General features: G+C 52.8%; 2 protein-coding genes across 5 annotated transcripts in view; one reads left to right on the top strand and one right to left on the bottom strand.

The window, feature by feature from the left end:
• Positions 1-5,208, bottom strand: part of SLC27A1 (solute carrier family 27 member 1) — a 36,206-nt gene extending 30,998 nt beyond the window's left edge. Inside the window, exons 1-2 of one of the 4 annotated variants that reach the window (XM_008971056.5) lie at positions 5,018-5,208; positions 4,498-4,665 (exon numbers count right to left, since the gene is read on the bottom strand). In XM_008971056.5, coding sequence (XP_008969304.2) covers positions 4,498-4,665; positions 5,018-5,080 — 231 coding nt within the window. In that variant the 5' untranslated portion in view covers positions 5,081-5,208. Of the gene's footprint in view, positions 1-4,497; positions 4,925-5,017 lie in introns of those variants that run through there. The other 3 variants (XM_008971055.5, XM_003817787.5, XM_055103778.2) reach the window with 3 other exon arrangements.
• Positions 5,209-12,344: 7,136 nt separating this feature from the next.
• Positions 12,345-19,643, top strand: NXNL1 (nucleoredoxin like 1). Its single transcript, XM_003817801.5, has 2 exons — positions 12,345-14,432; positions 19,003-19,643. The coding sequence occupies exons 1-2, from the start codon at positions 14,107-14,109 to the stop codon at positions 19,313-19,315; spliced, it is 639 nt and encodes a 212-aa protein (XP_003817849.3). The 5' UTR covers positions 12,345-14,106; the 3' UTR covers positions 19,316-19,643.
• The last annotated feature ends 1,592 nt before the right edge of the window (positions 19,644-21,235 follow it).

Below are 21,235 nucleotides of genomic sequence, written 5' to 3'. Positions count from 1 at the left end.
ACCAGCATTTTGGGAGGCCAAGGCAGGCGGATGACCTGAGGCTAGGACCTTGAGACCAGCCTGGCCAACGTGGTGAAACCCCCTCTCAACTAAAAATACAAAAATTATCCAGGTGTGGTGGCAGGCACCTGTAATCCCAGCTACTCGGGAGGCTGAGACAGGAGAATTGCTTGAACCTGGGAGCTGGAGGTTGCAGTGGAGTCACACCACTGCACTCCAGCCTGGGTGGCAGAGCAAGACTCCGTCTCAAAGAAAAAACAGGGCGCGGTGGCTCACACCTGTAATCCCAGCACTTTGGGAGGCCCAGGCAGGCGGATCACCTGAGGTTGGGAGTTCAAGACCAGCCTGGCCAACATGGAGAAACCCCGTCTCTACTAAAAATACAAAATTAACTGGGCGTGGTGATGCATGCTTGTAATCCCAGCTACTCAGGAGGCTAAGGCAGGATAATAACTTGAACCTGGGAGGCGGAGGTTGCGGTGAGCCGAGATCGCGCCATTGCACTCCAGCCTGGGTGACAGAGCAAAACTCCCATCTCAAAAAAAAAAAAAAAAAAAAGAAGGGGGTCACTAGGTCCAGCCCACACTCAAAGGGAGGGGACTATACAAGTGGGAAGAACAGGAGACAGGGATCCCTGGGGCCATCTTCAAAGCTGCCACCCACAGGCAAGTATGTCAAGCCATCTCAGGAACTTAGAACCAGGCATGGACACCCACAGGGCCCATGGGAGCAGAGCTGGAGAGGAGGGAGAGATGGGCCTGGGTGAACCCAAGAAGGAAGGGATGGCCTTCCATCTAACAAACATGTCCTGCGCTACCGCTGTGCGCCAATCCTGAGTGGGGCACAGGGCCACAGTGGCACCAAGACTGACACAGTCTCCTTCTGTGCCCCTATAGGGCCCACAGTCTAGAAAGAGGCCCAAGATTAAAAGGCAAGAAAACAGGCCAGATGTGGTGGTTCACACCTACAATCCTAGCACTTTGGGAGGCTGAGGCAGGAGGATCTCTTGACCTCAGGAGTTCAAGACCAGCCTGGACAACATAGTGAGACCTCTCCTCTATAAAAAATAAACAAAATCTGCTGGCTGTTGTGGCATGCATCTGTAGTCCCAGCTACTTGGGAGGCTGTGGTGGGAGGATCATTTGAGCCCAGGAAGTTGAGGCTACAGTGAGCTATGATCACACCACTGCACTCCAGGCTGGGTGACAGAGTGAGACTTTATCAAAAAAACAAGAAACTTCTAATCCCAAAGCAAAGAAAGAAAAGAAAACAACTAAAAATGCTGGGTTAAATGAGTTAAATCTTTGTTTTGTTTTGTTTTGTTTTTTGAGATGGAGTTTCGCTCTTGTTGCCCAGTCTGGAGTGCAATGGCACGATCTTGGCTTACTGCAACCTCCGCCTCCCAGGTTCAAGTGATTCTCTTGCCTCAGACTCCCAAGTAGCTGAGATTACAGGCGCGCACCACCACGCCCAGCTAATTTTTGTATTTTTAGTAGAGACGAGGTTTCGCCACGTTGGCCAGGCTGGTCTCAAACTCCTGACCTCAGGTGATCCACCCGCTTTGGCCTCCCAAAGTGCTGGGATTACAGATGTGAGCCACCGCGCCCGGCCGAGTTAATTTTTTATTAATGTAGCAACAAGGTGATCAGAAAATAAGGACCAACCAGAGGCCAAAATGTCATTGTAGCCCCAGGAGGGGGACAGCTTAGGTGTCAGACAAGCAGGTTTGAGTCTGATAAGACCTCAAAGCATGCCCATTCAACATAAAGGTGAATTGGAAATCAAAATAAGATCTTTCCTTAACATACACATCCCAGGAGCTAAAAGGAAATTTGGTATCTCAGACCTTGCTGTTAGGAGGAAGGGGTGAAATCTCGATCGATGACTCATAACCTCACATGAGTTTGCAACTGCAACTGCACCATCTGGCTGTCTGAAAGTCCTCAAGTAGACAATATGGTTCAAAGCAGTTCACGCTGGGCGCGGTAATCCCAGCACTTTGGGAGGCTCAAATTGGGTGATCGCTTGAGGCCAGGAGTTCGAGACTAGCCTGGGCAACATGGCAGAACCACGTCTCTACAAAAAATACAAAAATTAGCCAGGTGTGGTGGTGTGCACCTGTCATCCCAGCCACTTGGGAGGCTGAGGTAGGAGGATCGCTTAAAGCCAGGAGTTCCAGATCAGACTGGGCAATATAGCGAGACCCCATCTCTATAAAAAACATTCTATTAACTATCCAGGAGCGGTGGCAGGCGCTTGTAGTCCCAGCTAGTCAGGAGGCTGAGGTGGGAGGATTGCTTGAGCCCAGGAGATGGAGGCTGGTCCACCCTGGGCAACAGAGGGGACACCCTGTCTCAAAAAAAAGGGGGCCAGGCATGGTGGCTCATGCCTGTAATCCCAGCACTTTAGGAGGCCAAGGCACGCGGACTACGTGATGTCAGGAGTTTGAGACCAGCCTGGTTAACACGGTGAAACCCCATCTCTACTAAAATTACAAAAATTAGCTGGGCATGGTGGCACGTGCCTGTAGTCCCAGCTACTTGGGAGGCTGACGCAGGAGAATCACTTGAACCTGGGAGGCGGAGGTTGCAGTGAGCCAAGATCGCACCACTGCACTCCAGCCTGGGCGACGGAGTGAGACTCTGCCTCAAACAAACAAACAAATGAGCAATAGACAAGAGGTAAGTGCAGCTAGGTGACAAGAGGGAAGGAAGCGGAGGCTGGGACATGGTCAGGGACCTCGTGCGCAATGCTCAGGAGTATGGCCTCAATTCTAATTCTATTTTTTTTTTTTTTTTGAGATGGAGTCTCACTCTGTCGCCCAAGCTGGACTGCAGTGGCACGATCTCCGCTCACTGCAAGCTCCGCCTCCGGGGTTCACACCATTCTCCTGCCTCAGCCTCCCGAGTAGCTGGGACTACAGGCGCCCACCACCACGCCTGGCTAATTTTTTTGTATTTTTATTAGAAACGGGGTTTCACCGTGTTAGCCAGGATGGTTTTGATCTCCTGACCTCGTGATCTGCCTGCCTCGGCCTCCCAAAGTGCTGGGATTACAGGCGTGAGCCACCGCTCCCGGCCAGTATGGCCTCAATTCTAAGGGCAACAAGGAGCTATGGGAGGGTGCTGAGCAGGAAAATTCAGCAAAGGTTCCCAGAGGGAGAGCCTGCCCTGGCTAAAAGGGGTCCAGTATGTTCTGGGCAGCTTGAGCTTGACACTGCAAGTCTTTCTGAAGACCAGGTGAACATATGGATGGGGGGAGTGGCAGGTGGGCAGGGAACAGATGGTAGGACCTTGAGTGCCCAGCTAGGGGCTGAGTCTTCCTTCTGCCAAGGATGGGCTGGCCGTGGAAGGTGTCTGAGCAGAGGGCACAGTCAGATTTCCACATCAGAACAACCAAGGGGCCGGGGGCAGGGGGCCATGGCATGCAGAAGGGGTGAGTTTTAGAAAGTTCAGAACCAGTCAACTTACGGTGGGATCCTTCCCATCTCCACACCCTCTGTGCCCTCCTTACAATGGGTTCAGTCCCTCTTGCTACTCCATCTTACAAGGAGCTGTGAAGGTGTTGAGCCCTGCCCCGCTAGCCGGCGCTCACCTGCTCCCACGTGGTGCTGTTCCTGAAGTCTGCTCTGATAGAAACCCCCAGCAATGCCTGTTTCATCCCAGAAGGACCCCCAACGGCTCGTTTGAGCAAGCCCCTCAGAGACACCGCAAAAACCCTCCAAGGATCCTTGCACAGGACACCAGAATCTGCCCCCCTAGCATGAATCCAGTGTCCCAGTCTCCAGAAGAGACCCCCCAAACAAGTCCTGGAATACACAGCAGCCTCCCGACACACTCCGAACAACTCCCAAACCCAAAGTCCCACACAGACCCCAAAATCTCAAACAGTGCCCCAGCTGTAAACGATCCCGAGGAAACTCACACCTTCAGAAACCCGGCAAGTCCTTTATAGAGCAGCTCGCTCATCCCTCAGAGAAAGCCCTAGATAGACCCCTAGATAGACCCAAAGTGTCTTGGCAACCCCCCAGAGACTATCTATTGGGTCGTCCCTGTGAGCCCCGGTGACCTACTGGAGAGCCCCCTGAAGTCTCTCACAGTTATCACGGCTCCAAAAAGACCCCCACACCGCCACGGATTTCCAGTCAGCCCCAGCTCCCTGGAATTTCCACCAGCTGCCCAAAGACCCCCAAATTGCCCCCCAAATCCCCTGAGATCATCTCCTAAGCAGCCTGCAACGCCCGAAGCACCTTAGAGGCTACTCATCTTCCTCGAGAAATCCTTAAAGTGTCCCCTGTAGCCCCCTCAGAGCCCCCCAACTGGTTACCCTCTCAGGCCCCGCCCCCGCCCAGCCCTCGGCCCAGCCCCGCCCCCAACCTACAAAGCACCCTCAGCTCTCCGGACCCTCCAAGCCGTCCCCGCAACCCAGCCCTGCACCGTGCGCCCCCAGAGCCCTCAGCCCCGCCCCCGGCCCTGGACGGATCCCGGCAACACTCACAAGAGGTCTCGCCTCGCGGTCTTGCAAACGATGCGCAGGAAGCGCCAGCCGCCGCTGCCCACGTACACGCCGAGCGCCGCTGCCGCGCTCCAGGTCCACGGCAGCCCCAGCAGCCACAACAGCGCCAGCGAGACCACCGAGGCCGCGCCCGCACTCGGAGCCCGCATCCTGGGGAAGCAGAGAGAGCTGAGGCCGCGGGCCGCTCCAGCCCCGCCCCACGACCCGCTCCGCCCCACGACCGCCCCCGCCTCTACAGCGAGCCGCGCCCCCAGGCCTCGGCTCTGCGCCCCCCGCGAGTCCGGGAACGCGCTCCGAGTCAGACTCCGCCCCCAGGCCTGGGATTGGTCAACTCCTCAGGCCAGGCATCGCCCCTTTCCAGGCTTTTACACCCGCCCGCTAACTAGGAACCAGACCAGGGCCCCAGGCCTGGGATTGGCCAGGTCCTGGCCAGGCTCCGCCCCCGGACCCTGGGTCCGCTCTATTCCATATTTTTGAGCCCATCCTTCCCTGCCAATCTTACAACAGTCCCCGCCTCCAGAGCCAGCATGTCCACCTTGTCGGTCACTGTCAGGCCTCGCCACATGCCTTCATCTAGCCTCTATCCTCGATCCCCGAATTACCCTTCACGTCCTGTCCCCTTTCCTCCTGGTCCTGCCTCTACCCCGTGGCCTTTTCACCACTCACTGGGCCCCGCCCTTAGGTTATGCTTCTAGCCCAGCCCACAGGCACAAGCCCTCTCCCCGAGTCCCGCCCCTCTCAGCCAGGCCCCACCCCCTAGGTTAGACATATGCCTCCCCCTCCCGCAACAAGCACACGCCCCACCCTCCCGAAACTAGACCCCTCCCCAATCCGTTCAAGCCCCACCCCAGTTCCGGGCCTAGCCCAAGTTCCCAGGCTCAGGTTCTATCCTGGCCACTGGCCCCGCCCTCAGGCTTTGGCTCGGTCGCCACCTCCTGGGTTTCACTCCGGTCCCCCTAGGACCTAGGCCCCGCCCCTCTTCCCTCCTGTCTACTTCGAAGCCCCTCAGCCCGCAGAGCCGAGGCCGGCCGTCTTCCAGAAGCCACGACCATAGAGAGGCAACCGGACCGGAGAGGCGACGGCCAAAGAGACATGGGTGCTAGAACGGCCCGCCAGGGTCGTCCGCTGTCTCCATGACAACCAAGACTTGCCCCGCCCCCCTCCTTTTAGGAAACACACGTGTCCTGCAGCCGTGGGGCGTGGCTCGCAAGATATCAGGACCCGAGCCCTAGTTGGCGTGCAGGATCTCTACCCCGGGGGACCAAAAAAATCCCAGTCCACACCCACGGCCCGCGCGGGCTGTATTCTTGCCCCAGCTTGTCCTAAATCCAAGCCCCAAAGCCTCTTTCGGTCTTAAAAACACATTCCAGGGCCCGGGGGAGTGCTCAACTCACACCATTGGGGCCTCAGAAGTCTCTAACTGTAAACACCGCCGCGGTCTTAACACGTGTAATTCAAGGACACAGCTAATTCTTAATCCATGTCCCGAAGCCTTGTCGGTTAAGTCTCAACGTCACACCCCAGGATCCCAGGGAGGACAAAATCCACACGCCAGGTCCCCATCCTTCCTAGAAGCACCTACAGGCCCTTTACTTGCACCCCGGGGTCCTAGATGCTCCCCCAGGCGCTGCCAGCGCTGGCCTGGGGGCACGCACAACCCCGTTCTCTGGCTGACCTGAAGCTGCAAGCCGTGCCTTCAGTCTCCCAGAAGCTCAGGCAGGAGGCAGGCAGGGACTAGGAGGCTGAGGCTGGGGACCTTTCTGTTTCTGCAGACTCCTGGACCCTTCTTGGGTGCGCTGTGCCTACTGTGCGGGCTTCTGCTTTGGGGTCCTTCCCTTCCAGCTCCCCCTCCTCTGCCCCACTGCCGACTCCACCACTGCTTGTTTTCTGCTCTCCTTGGCCGACCTTTCCAGCGTTCTCCTTAGGAGGCGGCCCGGGCCTGATTCCAATGCATTTGGAGGACAGGGCTGGGCAGGCACTCACCCCCTACGCTGCCATTGGTCCCTGCGGGCAGCAGGGTGGCTGGAATGAGGGATCACGAGGAAGATCCGGAGGACAGGCCCAGAGCCAGCCACTGGCCTGCTGCTTTCTGGGCCTGGAAGAGTCAGCAATGACCAGTAACTGCAGTTGCACTCTTACCTAGCCAGGTAGCACCGCTGTGATCACCCCATTTGACAGGTAAAGAAACTGAGGGCAGGCTGGGCGTGGTGACTCACGCCTGTAATCCCAGCATTTTGGGAGGCCGAGTTGGGTGGATCACTTGAGGCCGGAAGTTCGAAACCAGCCTGACCAACATGACGAAACCCCGTCTCTACTAAAAATACAAAAATTAGTCAGGCATGGTGGAGCACACCTGTAATCCCAGCTACTCCGGAGGCTGAGGGAGCAGAATCACTTGAACCCGGAAGGCAGAGGATCCAGTGAGCCGAGATCGCATCACTATACTCCAGCCTGGGTGACAAAGCAAGACCCTGTCTTAAAAAAAAAAAAATAGAAGAGAGAGAGAAAGAAAGAAAGAAAAGAAAGAAAGAAAGAAAGAAGGAAGAAACTGAGGACTGGAGCTGTCATGCTTACTTGGAATTGAGATTCATTCATTCATAAATGTCAGCTGAGTGTTCCCTGTCCCTCCTCCCCTCCTCTCCTCCTTTCCCTCCTCCTTCCTCTCTTCTTACCCCTCCTCCTCCTTTTTCTTCTCTAAACTTTCCCTCCACTTTTCTTGTTCTCTGATTCTCTCTTCTCTTACCCCACTTCCTCCTTCTCTCCTTTCTGCCCTTTTCTCTCCTCCTCCCTGCCCTCCTCCTCTCTTCCCCCCTTCCTTTTTTCCTTTCCTCCCTTTTCCCCCTCCATCTTACCAGTTTGTTTGTTTGTTTTGAGATGGAATCTTACTCTGTCACACAGGCTGGAGTGCAATGTCTCAATCTTGGCTCACTGCAACCTCTGCCTCCTGGGTCCACGCGATTCCTGCCTCAGCCTCCCCAGGAGCTGGGATTACAGGCGCACGCCACCAAGCCTAGCTAACTATGTATTTTTGGCAGAGACAGGGTTTCACCATGTTGACCAGGCTGGTCACGAACTTCTGATCTCAAGCGATCCGCCTGCCTTGGCCTCCCAAAGTGCTGGGATTACAGACGTGAGGCACCACACCCAGCCAAGAGTTCTAGTTTCTAAAACCTACCTTGGGAAAGAGGGATTCTAGTTTTTATGGCCAGCCTTGGGGGAGAATAGATCTGAGACACAAGAGGGCAGAAGGTCAGAGAAAAACTTTTGCTTCTGAGATCTTCATTTTGGGGTGTTTTCTTTCTTTCTTTCTTTCTTTCTTTCTTTCTTTCTTTCTTTCTTTCTTTCTTTCTTTCTCTCTCTCTCTCTCTCTTTCTTTTTTTCAGTCGGAGTCTTGCTCTGTCACCCAGGCTGGAGTGCAGTTGCCCAATCTCAGCTCACTGCGACTTTTGCCTCCCGGGTTCAAGAGATTCTCCTGCCTCAGCCTCCTGAGTAGCTGGGATTACAGATGCACACCACCGTGCCTGGCTAATTTTTGTATTTTTAGTAGAGATGGGGTTTTGCCATGTTGGCCAGGCTGGTCTCAAACTCCTGACCTCAAGTGATCCCCCACCTCGGCCTCCCAAAGTGCTGGGATTACAGGCATGAGCCACTGAGCCCGGCCTGGGTATTATTTTCTGAGCCCCCTAAAACAGCACGGGTATACAGCAGCCTCTGCCCCCAGTTGTTTTCCTAAAATACAAAATCTCCCAATTCACAAACACAGCTGTCGCCAGGGATTTCAGATGAGGGACTGGGGACTGTCCTATCCCCAGGAAACTGAAATGTGGACCAGGGAGTAAAACTCAGGCTTCTGGGCCAAACTGCTCTCTGCTCGTTTCTAGCCGGGTGGTCTTGGACTGATCACCTCTGTGGGCGGCAAGCCACCCAGGTGCCGAGGCAAGAGACCAAGGGCGCAAACTGTTCCAGTATAATAAACAAAATATATAGAATAAGAATAGTTATACTAGAAATAGAATATAGATATGATTATATATGAATATTATTAATCATTCGTTAGTTTGTAGCGTTACTCTTTATTTCAATATTAAAATAATCTCTGTTCTACAATTATATAACCTATACAGAGGTAGGAGCTGAAGGGACACGGTGAGAAGTCACCAGAAGACAAATGTGAGCCCTCTGTCATGCCCAAACAGGGCCACTAGAGGGCTCCCTGGTGTAGCGGTAACGCCAGTGCCTGGGAAGGCACCCATTACTTAGCCGACCTGGAAAGGGAGTCTCCCTTTCCCCAGGGGAGTTAGAGAAGACTCTGCTCCACCACCTCTTGTGGAAGGCCTGACATTAGTCAGGCCCGCCCGCAGCCATCCGGAGGCCTAAACGTGCCCCTGTGATGCTGTGCTTCAGCGGTCACGCTCCCGTTTACAACATCAGTCACTGGATTTAGGGCCCACTCAGATAATCCAGGATGATGTCATCTCAAGATCCTTAACTAAGTAACACCTGCAAAGACTCCTTCTTCCAAACAAGGTCCCATTAACAGGTTCCAGGGGCGAAGGCATGGATTTATCTTTTTGTGGGGAGCCTGTAGTTCAACCCACTACAGAAGGAGGAAAGATGAGAGCTATGGTTCTCAACAGAAGCCACATGGACTTCAAAGATGAAAGTGTTTACCTCCTAGTCCTCTACAGACAAGAGGCACAGAGCCCTGGACTAGAGCTTCTTTCTTTCTTTCTCTCTCTCTCTTTCTTTCTTTTGTCTTTCTATCTTCCTTCCCTCCTTCCTTCCTTCTCTTTCTTTCTTTTCTTTCTTTCTTTTTCTTTTTTTTGAGACAGAGTCTCACTCTGTCGCCAGGCTGGAGTGCAGTGGCGTGACCTCGGCTCATTGCAACCTCCTCCTGCCGGGTTCAAGCGATTCTCCTGCCTCAGCCTCCCAAGTAGCTGGGACTACAGGCATGTGCCACCATGCCCAGCTAATTTTTGTATTTTTAGTAGAGACAGGGTTTCACCATGTTGGCCAGGATGGTCTTGATCTCTTGACCTCATGATCCACCTGCCTCGGCCTCCCAAAGTGCTGGGATTACAGGCGTGAGCTACCGCGCCCGGCCCCTTCTTTCTTTTTTATTGTTGAGACAGGGTCTCAGTCTGTGGCCAACGTTGGAGTGCAGTGGCACGATCCCGGCTCACTGCAGCCTTGACCTCCTGGGCTCAGGAGGGAGAGCCTCCCACCCCAGCCTCTCGAGTACCTGGAACCACAGGCGTGTGCCACCACACCTGGCTAATTTTTGTAGAGACAGGGTTTTGCCACATTGCCTAGGCTGGTCTTGAACTCCTGGGGTCAAGCTATCTTCCTGCCTTGGCCTGCCAAATTGCTGCGATTACAAACATGAGCATGAGCCACTGTGCCATACCTAGATCTGCTTGCATTTATTTATTTATTTATTTATTTATTTAGACAGGGTCTCACTCTATTGCCTGGGGGCTGGAGTACAGAGGCATCATCTCAGTTCCCCGCATCCCTGACCTCCCAGGCTCAAGTCATCCTCCAGCCTCAGCACCCTCAAGTAGCTGGGACTACAGGTGCACCACCATGCCCAGATAATTTTTGTATTTTTTTGTAGAGGGGGTTTTGCTATGTTGCCCAGGCTACTCTTGAACTCCTGGGATCAAGAGATCTGATCGCCTCAGCTTCCCAAAGTGCTGGGATTACAGGTATGAGCAAATTTGCCCTGCCTAGATCGGCTTTCTTACATGGGGTCCCAATAGAGTTTCAAGAGTAAAATGAGACGCAGAAGGAAACTAAAGATACTCTTCAGGCCAGGCACATTACAGCTGTAATCCCAGCACTTTGAGAGGCTAAGGCAGGAGTATCGCTTAAGACCAGGAGTTCCAGATCAGCACAGGCAAAAGAGTGAGACCCGACCTCTACAAAAAAATTTAAAACTAGACGGGCATGCGGAATGCACCTGTAGTCCCATCTACTCAGGAGGCTGAGGCGGGAGGATCCCATGAGTCCAGGAGGTCAAGACTACAGTGAGCTATGATTGCACCACTGCACTTCAGCCTGAATGATAGATCGAGACCCCGTCTCTGAAAAATAAAATAAAATGAAGACATCTTTGAAACTCACACATTTCACCACATTCTGTTTTATTTGTTTATTTTTGAGACGGAGTCGTGCTCTGTCTCCCAGGCTGGAGTGCAATGGCGCGATCGCAGCTCACTGCAATCTCCGCCTCCCGAATTCAAGCAATTCTCCCACTTCAGCCTCCTGAGTAGCTGGGATTACAGGCACCTGCCACCATGCCCAGCTAATTTTTGTATTTTTAGTAGAGACAGGGTTTCACCATTGTTGTCTAGGCTGGTCTTGAACTCCTGACCTCTAGTGATCCGCCTGCCTCAGCCTCCAAAAGTGCTGGGATTACAGGCTGAACCACCGCGTTTAGCCCATTCCACCACATTTGATACGTCAAAGCAAGTCATGAAACCTACCTGGATTCAAGGGGGGGTCAGAACTAGTCTCTACACTTTGACAGGGTTGGAGTTGGAGATGCAAAATATAATGTCCATGACTTTCAGGCTTCTACACCTACACATCTACAATCTTAAGGTGTGGGTGGTCCAGACAGAATTCAGGAGGATGGAGGAAAAAAAATACATTCGCTTCTTCTTCTTCTTCTTCTTTTTTTATTTGAGATGGAGTCTCTGTCGCCCAGCCTGGAGTGCAGAGGCGCGATCTCGGCTCACTGCAAGCTCTGCCTCCTGGGTTCATGCCATTCTCCTGCCTCAGCCTCCCCAGTAGCTGGGACTACAGGTGCCCGCCACCACGCCTGGCTATTTTTTTTTTTTAATTTTTAGTAGAGACAGGGTTTCACCATGTTAGCCAGGATGGTCTCAATCTCCTGACCTCGTGATGCGCCTGCCTTGGCCTCCCAAAGTGCTGGGATTACAGGCATGAGCCACCGCGCCCAGTCCCCCCATTTTGTTTTGTTTTGTTTTTTCAGAGACAGAGTCTGACTCTGTAACCCAGGCTGGAGTGCAGTGGCGTGATCTCAGCTCACTGCAACCTCTGCCTCCCGGGTTTAAGCGATTCTCCTGCCTCAGCCTCCTGAGTACCTGGGATTACAGGAGTGCGCTACCACACCCAGCTAATTTTTGTATTTTTTTAGTGGAGATGGGGTTTCATTATATGTTGGCCAGGCTGGTCTTGAACTCCTTGACTTTAGGTGATCCTCCCGCCTCGGCCTCCCAAATCGCTGGGATTACAGGCGTGAGCCACTGTGCCCGGCCCATTTCATTAGCCTCTAACTGGAATTCATCAGGTCCTCTCACTGTGAATGCAGACATTGGCTAGCCCTGGAACTTTGTCCCCTGTGGAAATCAAAGATAATTTCATATCACATCCTGATCATAGGAGACACCCTAAAATATCACAGATGCTCACCCTGACTTAGGCCTTGAAGTAACTAGTGGAGTCCATGTGAATCAATGTGATTTAATATATTTATGAAAAGGTGTGGCCAGTTGCATGCTCATGCCTGTAATCCCGGCACTTTGGGAGGCCGAGGCTGGAGGATTGCTTGAGCCCAGGACTTGGAGGCCAGCCTGGGCAACATGGCAAAACCTCATCTCTACTAAAAATACACAAAATTAGCCAGACTTGGTGGCACAGAACTCTAGTGCCAGCTAACAGGGACGCTGAAATAGAAGGATCACCCGAGCCCTGGAGGTCAAGGCTGCAGTGAGCCATGATCACACCACTGCACTCCAGCCTGGGCACCTTGACAGAGTGAGACCCCGTCTCAAAAAATATACATACAAAAAAGTCAGATATTAAATTTTTTTATTTTTATTTTGGAGACAGAGTCTCACTCTATCCCCCAGGTTGGAGTACAGTGGGACAATCTTGTCTCACTGCAGCCTCCGTCTCTTGGGTTCAAGCAATTCTCCTCCCTCAGCCTCCCAAGTAGCTGGGATTACAGGCATGCACCACCACGCCTAGATAATTTTTGCTTTTTTTTTTTTTTTTTGAGATGTAGTCTCGCTCTGTTGCCCAGGCTGGATGGAGTGCAGTGGTGCAATCTCAGCTCACTGCAACCTCTGCCTCCCAGGCTCAAGCAATTCTCCTGCCTTAGCCTCCCGAATAGCTGGGATTACAGGCATGTGCCAACACGAGCAGCTAATTTTTGTATTTTCAGTAGAGATGGGGTTTCACCATGTTGGCCAGGCTGGTTTCGAACTCCTGACCTCAGGTGATCCGCCTGCCTCAGCCTCCCAAAGCGCTGGGATTACAGGCATGAGCCACCACACCCGGGTCTAATTTTTGCTTTTTTTTTTTTTTTTTTTTGAGACGGAATCTCACTCTGTCACCCAGGCTGGAGTGCAGTGGCGCGATCTCGGCTCACTGCAAGCTCCACCTCCTGGGTTCACGCCATTCTCCTGCCTCAGCCTCCCGAGTAGCTGGGACTACAGGTGCCCGCCACCACACCCGCCTAATTTTTTTTGTACTTTTAGTAGAGACGGGGTTTCACTGTGTTAGCCAGGATGGTCTTGATCTCCTGACCTCGTGATCCACCTGCCTCAGCCTCCCAAAGTGCTGGGATTACAGGCGTGAGCCACAGCACCTGGCCAATTTTTGCATTTTTAGTAGAGATGGGGTTTCTCCATGTTGGCCAGACTGGTCTCAAACTCCTGACTTCAGGTGATCCACCCACCTTGACCTCCCAAAGCTTTGGGATTACAGGCGTGAGCCACCGTGCCCAGCCTATTTTTTATTTTTAGACACTAGGTCTTGCTCTGTCACCCAGGATGGAGTGCAGTAGTGCAGTCATTGTAGCCTCAACCTCCCAGGCTCAAGTGATCCTTCCATCTCAGCTGAGTAGCTGGGACTACAGGCTCATGACAACACCATGGCCAGCTAAGTTTTTAATTTTTTCATAGAGATGGGGTCTCACGCTGTTGCCCAAGCTGCTCTCAAACTCCTGGTCTCAGGTGATCCTCCTGCCTCAGCCTCCCAAAGTGCTGAGATTACAGGCGTGAGTCACTGTCTGCTACACGGTTTTTTGGGTTTTTTTTCTTTCTTTCTTTCTTTCTTTTTCTGAGATGGAGTCTCGCTCTGTCGCCCAGGCTGGAGTGCAGTGGCACAATCTCAGCTCACTGCAACCTCCGCCTCCTGGCTTCAAGCGATTCTCCTGCCTCAGCCGCCCAAGTAGCTGGGATTACAGGTGCCCACCACCACGCCTGGCTAATTTTTGTATTTTTTAGTACAGACAGGGTTTCACCATGTTGGCCAGGCTGGTCTCAAACTCCTGACCTCAGATGATCCTCCCACCTCTGCCTCTCAAAGTGTTGGGATCACAGGCGTGAGCCACTGTGCCCATCTGTTACGTGTTTTCTTAATGCGTTTGTGGCTCTCTCCTGAGAAGGGCCACACAGAGCCCTGCCCCCCGCCCTTAGAGGCCCCTCAGGTCAAGGTTTAGGCAGATTAGTGAAGTCCTAAGCTGGTTTCCTAAAGATTTCTATTTCTGGGAGAGGAGCCAGTCAGCAGACCGGGGACCACACACCGCGCTGTCCCCAGCACCCAACCCAGGTTACCATGGCCTCCCTGTTCTCTGGCCGCATCCTGATCCGCAACAATAGCGACCAGGACGAACTGGATACGGAGGCTGAGGTCAGTCGCAGGCTGGAGAACCGGCTGGTGCTGCTGTTCTTTGGTGCCGGGGCTTGTCCACAGTGCCAGGCCTTCGTGCCCATCCTCAAGGACTTCTTCGTGCGGCTCACAGATGAGTTCTATGTACTGCGGGCGGCTCAGCTGGCCCTGGTGTACGTGTCCCAGGACTCCACGGAGGAGCAGCAGGACCTGTTCCTCAAGGACATGCCAAAGAAGTGGCTTTTCCTGCCCTTTGAGGATGATCTGAGGAGGTGAGGAGGGGCAGGGAGGGCTTCCTGGAGGAGGGGGCATGTTCGCTGAAAGTGAAGCATCCATTCTAACTAGAGTGAATGAGCAGCCCCTGTGTGCCAGTCCATATACTGGGAACTAGGGGGTACAGACAGGGGTGCCCACTTCCACATGCCGGCTTCCATGCCACCCCAGGGAGCTTAGAGCCGAGTGAGAGGAACAGATGCAAAAGACAGACTCAACTATGTAATAGCAAGGCTGGGCGTGGTGGCTTAACCCTGTAATCCCAGGACTTTGGCAGGCCGAGGTGGGCAGATCACCTGAGGTCGGGAGTTTGAGACCAGCCTGGTCAACATAGTGAAACCCTGTCTCTACTAAAAATACAAAAATTATCCAGGCGTGGTGGTGGGCGCCTGTAATCCCAGCTGCTTGGGAGGCTGAGGCAGGAGAATCGTTTGAAACTGGGAGGCAGATGCTGCAGTGAGGTAAGATCGCGCCACTGCCCTCCAGCCTGGGTGACAGAGGGAGACTCTGTCTAAAAAATCAAAAAACAAATATATAATAGCAAACTGCAGTAGTGCTCAGAGGACAAAGCTAGGCCACAAAGTGGAAATACAATGAGGGAAACCTTGGTGAGGTTCCCGGGTCAGAGGATGCTTCCCCAAAAAAGTGGCTTTAAAGAGAGACCCCTAGCTGGGCACAGTGGCTCATGCCTGTAGTCCTAGCCACCTGGGAGGCTATGGTAAGAGGATAACTGGAGCCTAGAGTTTGAGGCTGCAGTGAGCTATGATCACACCACTGCACTCCAGCCAGGGCAATACAGGTAGACCCTGTCTCTTAAAAAAATAAGGCCAGGTACGGTGGCTCACACCTGTAAATCTAGCACTTTGGGAGGCCAAGGTGAGCAGATCACCTGAGGTCAGGAGTTCGAGACTAGCCTGACCAATATGGCAAAACCCCGTCTCTACTAAAAATACAAAAATTAGCCAGGCCTGGTGGCACACACCTGTGGTCCCAGCTACTTGGGAGGCTGAGGCAGGAGAATTGCTTGAATCCAGGAGGCGAAAGTTGCAGTGATCCGAGATGGTGCCACTGCACTCCAGCCTGGGCAACAGAGTGAGACTGTGTCTCAAAAATAAAAATAAAAACTGAAAAATGTAATAAATAAATAAAATACAGGGAGACTCCAATGAGAAGAAAGATAGGAGGATGGAGAGTGAGGAAAGGGAAGGGGTTCCAGGCAGAGGGCACAGCAGAAAGGCTTGGAGGCTGTCAGAGAAAGAACAACCAGTTCAGGGAGACTGTAGGTGATTCCGGAGAGGATCAAATTTACAGTGTTATTGTTACTGCCCACGCATTTGTCATAATCTTCTTTAGGTGTGACAGGTCTGTGGTGCAGAGCCACCTTAACAAGTATAGACATGATCCTCAGGGTAGCAGGGAGCCATGGTGGACATTAGAACACAGGGAGAGGTAGTCGGATTCAAGCTTTATAAGGAGATGTCCAGCCAGGCATGGTGGCTGACACCTGCAATCCCAGCACTTTTGGAGGCTGAGGCAGGAGGATTGCTTGAGGCTGGGAGTTGAAGACCAGCTTGGGCAACACAGCAAGACACCACCATTCCCATCTCTAAAATTATAAAAAAGAAAAATTATGAAAGGTGGCTTGGCGCGGTGGCTTATGACTGTAATCCCAGCACACTTTGGGAGGCCGAGGTGGGTGGATCACGTGAGGTCAGGAGTTCAAGACCAACCTGGCCAACATGGTGAAACCCCATCTCTACTAAAAATACAAAAATTAGCCAGACGTGGTGTTGGGTACCTGTAGTCCCAGCTACTCAGGAGGCTGAAGCACGAGAATTGCTTGAACCTGGGAGGTGGAGGGTGCAGTGAGCCAAGATCGCACCACTGCACGCCAGGCTGAGCGACAGAGCGAGACTCTGTCTCAAAAAAAAAAAAAAAATTAAAAAGATCCTTTTAAAAAATTTACAAAAGGAGCTGCCCAATGAAACAGTATTATGGCTTGACTTTTTATTATGAAAAAAATGTTCAGGCTGGGCACAGTGGCTCACGCTTGTAATCCTAGCACTTTGAGAGGCCGAGGCAGGCGGATCACGAGGTCAGGAGATCGAAACCAGGGTGAAACCCCATCTCTACTAAAAATACAAAAAATTAGCCGGGCGTGGTGGCGGGCGCCTGTAGTCCCAGCTACTCGGAGAGGCTGAGGCAAGAGAATGGCGTGAACCCGGGAGGCGGAGCTTGCAGTGACCCGAGATCGTGCCACTGCACTCCAGCCTGGGCGACAGAGCGAGACTACATCACAAAAAAAAAGAAAAAAAGAAAGAAAAAGAAAGAAATAAAAAAAAATGTTCAAACATAGCAAAAAGTTGAAAGAAGTGTACAATGAAACCCATCGCAATTGTTAACATTTTGCCATATTCACTTTGTCTACAATACAAATATGTGTCTATATGCACGTATACACTTTGTCTACGATAAAAATACGTGTCTATATACACGTATATGCATACGTGTATAGTTTGTGCTAAATTATTTGAAAGTGAGTTGTAGACTTCATGACATTTTCCCAATGTCATGCCTTTTGTTACTCAACAAGTTGGAAGTTTCTGGTCATCATCAGAATTTGGACATCATCAGAGTTTGGACACTGAATCCTGCCCACTGCCCTCGGCAGCTGAGGAGATTCCTCCCTGACGCTAGCAACACTTCCTTCCCTGGGGCAGAGACGCCAGCTGCAGACAAATGCTGACCTTGTCTGAGACAGGGTCCTCTCAACAAAACATTCACCCAGACTAGTATGTTATCTGGGCAGTTCCCATTCCACATCCCCCGTAGACGGGATGTCCAGTTAAATGAAATTTCAGGCTGGGTGCGGTGGCTCATGCCTGTAATCCCAGTGCTTTGGGAGGCAGAGATGGAAGAATCAGTTGAGGCCAGGAGTTCAAAACCAGCCTGGGCAACATAGCAAGACCATATCTTTACAAAAACTTAAAAAAAAAAATTAGGTGTGGTGGTACGAGCCTGTAGTCCCAGCTACTTAGGAGGCTGATGCTATAGGATCACTGGAGCCCAGGAGTTTGAAGTTACCACGATCTGTGTTCCCGCCACTGCACTCTAGCCTGGGCGACAGATGGAGGCTCTGTCTCTAAAAAAAAGAAAAAAGAAAAAAAAATTGAGATAAACAATGAATAATCTTTCTTTTAGTGTAAGTATGTCCCATGAATTTGGCTATACTTACACTAAAAAATTATTCATTGTTTATCTGAAATTCAAATTTAACTAGTGTGTGTATTTATATATAGAATAGAGAGAGATGGGGTCTCGTTATGTTGCTGAAGCTGGTCTCAAACAGTTGGGCTCAAGCAATCCTCCCACCTCAGCCTCCCAAAGTGCTGGGATTACAGGGGTAAGCCACTGTACCCAGCCTCCAATTTTTATTTTTTTTTAAGAGAGGGAGTGTCATATATATATGTTGTTTGTTGTTGTTGTTGTTGTTGTTGAGATGGAGTCTCTTCGCCCAGGCTGGAGTGCAGTGGCGTGATCTGGGCTCACTGCAAGCTCTGCCTTCCGGGTTCACGCCATTCTCCTGCCTCAGCCTCTCCGAGTAGCTGGGACTACAGGCGCCTGCCACCACACCCGGCTAATTTTTTGTATTTTTTAGTAGAGACGGGGTTTCACCGTGTTAGCCAGGATGGTCTCGATCTCCTGTGAGTGTCTTATATTTGTAATTGCTAAACCTGGCAATCTACTCATGGGATTTTGTAAGTATCATGGGTTCTCTTTGTGGCAGCCTGGAAAAGGGCCACGGAAGAATGCAGCAGGCTGAAATTAAGAACTGTTAACCATGTTGGCTAGGCTGGTCTCGAACTCCTGGCCTCCGGTGATCAGCCTATCTCAGCCTTCCAAAGTGCTGAGATTACAGGCATGAGCCACCGCGCCGGCCAAGCAGGAGAAATTTTAAAAACCATACATGATGTTGGGTGCTGAAAGGCACTTTGGAGAAAAACACTGCCTTGGAATGTTATTTATTCTATTTTCGAGACAGGATCTGGCTGTGTCACCCAGGCTGGAGTGTAGTGGTGCAATCATAGCTCACTGCAGCCTCGAAATCCTGGGCTCAAGGGATACTTCTCGACGGAAGTCCCAGGTACCTCGGCCTCCTGAGTACCTGGGACTACAGGAGCGCACCACCACACCCTGCTTTATTTATTTATTTATTTATTTGTAGAGACAGGGTCTTACTACAAATAAATGTAGTAAGACCTTGTGTCTTGCGATGTGAGGTCTCCATACTACAGGGTCTTAGCCTGCAAATGTCTGAGGAGAGCGCTCCAGACGCGGGCACAGCCAGCACAAATGCCCCGAGGTTGGAGCATGCCTGGGGTGCTGGAGACAAAGCGCGGGGACCAAAGTGTCTGGCCCTGTCCCGGTCCTCGTGTGCACCTACCCAGTGCCCGGCAAGAGACAGTGCACACAGAAGGCGCTGCCTAAGTACTGGCAGGAGGGATGTGGGGCTCTCTGGTTCAGCATCAGGGATGTGGATCCGTCCAGACTGACCTGCCCGCTCCGCAGGGACCTCGGGCGCCAGTTCTCAGTGGAGCGCCTGCCGGCGGTCGTGGTGCTCAAGCCGGACGGGGACGTGCTCACTCGCGACGGCGCCGACGAGATCCAGCGCCTGGGCACCGCCTGCTTCGCCAACTGGCAGGAGGCGGCCGAGGTGCTGGACCGCAACTTCCAGCTGCCAGAGGACCTGGAGGACCAGGACCCACGGAGCCTCACCGAGTGCCTGCGCCGCCACAAGTACCGCGTGGAAAAGGCGGCGCGAGGCGGTCGCGACCCCGGGGGAGGGGGTGGGGAGGAGGGCGGGGCCGGGGGGCTGTTCTGACCCACTAGTGTGGAGGAGAGGAGTGGGGTTTGTTGATGAACCTCCACCCCCACCCCACCCCCGCACGCCTGTAATCCCAGCACTTGGGAAGGCCAAGGCGGGAGGATCGCTTGAGCCCAGAAGTTCGAGATCAACCTGGGCAACAGAGTGAGACCCTGACTCTACGAAAATTAAAAGTTAGCCCGGTGTGGTGGCGCGCACCTGTGGCTTAGCTACCCTGAAGGCTGAGGTGGGAGGATGGATTGAGTCCGGGAGGTCAAGGCTGCAGCGAACCGTGATCGCACCACTTGCACACTGCACTCCAACCTGAGCGACAGAGGGAGACCCTGTCCCCAAAAACACAAAAGGAAACCCTCCTTCCCCGCCCCGCCCCCGTAAGAGAGCGGGTTGGGGGGGGGGTGCCAGGGCGGAGGGCAGGGCCGAGGGCGGATGTTATGACCCCCTAGGGTGGAGGAGTTGAGGTTTGGTGATGAACCCCTCCACTCCGGAGGTGGAGAGCTGGGAGGGAGTGGGGGAGGGATGTGGGGTGGGGGTGCCCCGGCGGAGGGTTGGGGGGGGTTGCCAAGGCGGAGGGTGGGGCCGAGGGGGGCTGTTCTGACTCCATAGTTGGGGAAGACTGGTGGAGGGGTGACTGGTCTATGAAAAGCCTGCCCCCAACTGCGGAGAGAGAGGGCTGGGTGGAAGTCGGAAGGCTGTTCTGAGTCCTCCTCTGCCCCAGGTGGGCAGGCCGCGGGAGGGGAATCTGTAATGAGCCTCTTGGAAGCCGAGGAGAGGGGAGGGGGAGGGGATTGTCAGAAATCTGCGCAGGAGTAGGGCGGGACGGGGCTCACTGTGGGAGCACGAGGTAGGGGACTGTCTGGGTTCCGAGCACTCCTCTGGGGGCAGGAGGGGCTGGGGGGCTGTTCTGAGCTCCCATGATGAAGAGGGGTGGAGGCGAAGTGGGGATGGGTAGGGGTGATGTCTGTTTTGAGCCCATCCCCAGGAGGAGTCAGGGCAGAGGGAGTGTAATAAGATCCACAGGGAGAAGCAGGACAGGACCTGGGGAGTCTGTTCTGATCCCCTGCGGAAGGGTGGGAGCTAGGATGGAGCGAGTGGCAGGGGATTCTCTGTTCTGAGACATCCCCTCACACCCAGGGATCTGTTCTGGTCTTCCAGGTGCGCATCTGAGCCTCCCCGGCCAGGAGATAAAGTAGGGAGAGCTTTTCAAGGATCTCTATAAATATTTCTGAGACCTGGCTGAGGGGGAGTAATTAATGGCTCCAAAAATGAGAAAATCTAAACTAAAATAGAACAAACGTGCTGAAAACGCCAAGCCCATCCTACATTAAATGAGTTGCCCCCCCCCCTTTTTTTTTTTTTTTTTTTTTTTTGAGACGGAGTTTGGCTCTTGTTGCCCAGGCTGGAGTGCAATGGCACGATCTCGGCTCACCGCAACCTCTGCCTCCCGGGTTGAAGCGATTCTCCTGCCTCAGCCTCCCAAGTAGCTGGGATTACAGGCATACCACCACACCTGACTAATTTTTGTATTTTTAGTAGAGACGGAGTTTCTTCATGTTGGTCAGGCTGGTCTCAAACTCCCGACCTCAGGTGATCTGCCTGCTCGGCCTCCCAAAGTGCTGGGATTACAGGCGTGAGCCATCGCGTCCGGCCGAGTTGCCCACATATTTCATGCGCAAAATCACAACAATCCTTTAACAACAGATTTATATGTTACACGGATGCATTTCAATATTTGATACCACGTGGGCTGGGGGTCCCGGGCTGCCAGCAGGAGCCAAGAGTCTCCCAGGTCTCCCTCTGTTGCTCGTGGACTGGGGCATTACCAGGGAACACGGCAGAATACAGAAATCAAAAACTCCGATCTAGAACCATCTCCTGGCTTTGTGACCGTGAGATCAACTCCCTTCTCTAAACACTAAT

This window comes from Pan paniscus, chromosome 20 (assembly GCF_029289425.2).
Source record: "Pan paniscus chromosome 20, NHGRI_mPanPan1-v2.0_pri, whole genome shotgun sequence".
Lineage (NCBI taxonomy): Eukaryota > Metazoa > Chordata > Mammalia > Primates > Hominidae > Pan > Pan paniscus.
The sequence above is the reverse complement of the archived record's forward strand: the minus strand, read 5'-3'. Positions and strand labels throughout refer to the sequence as shown.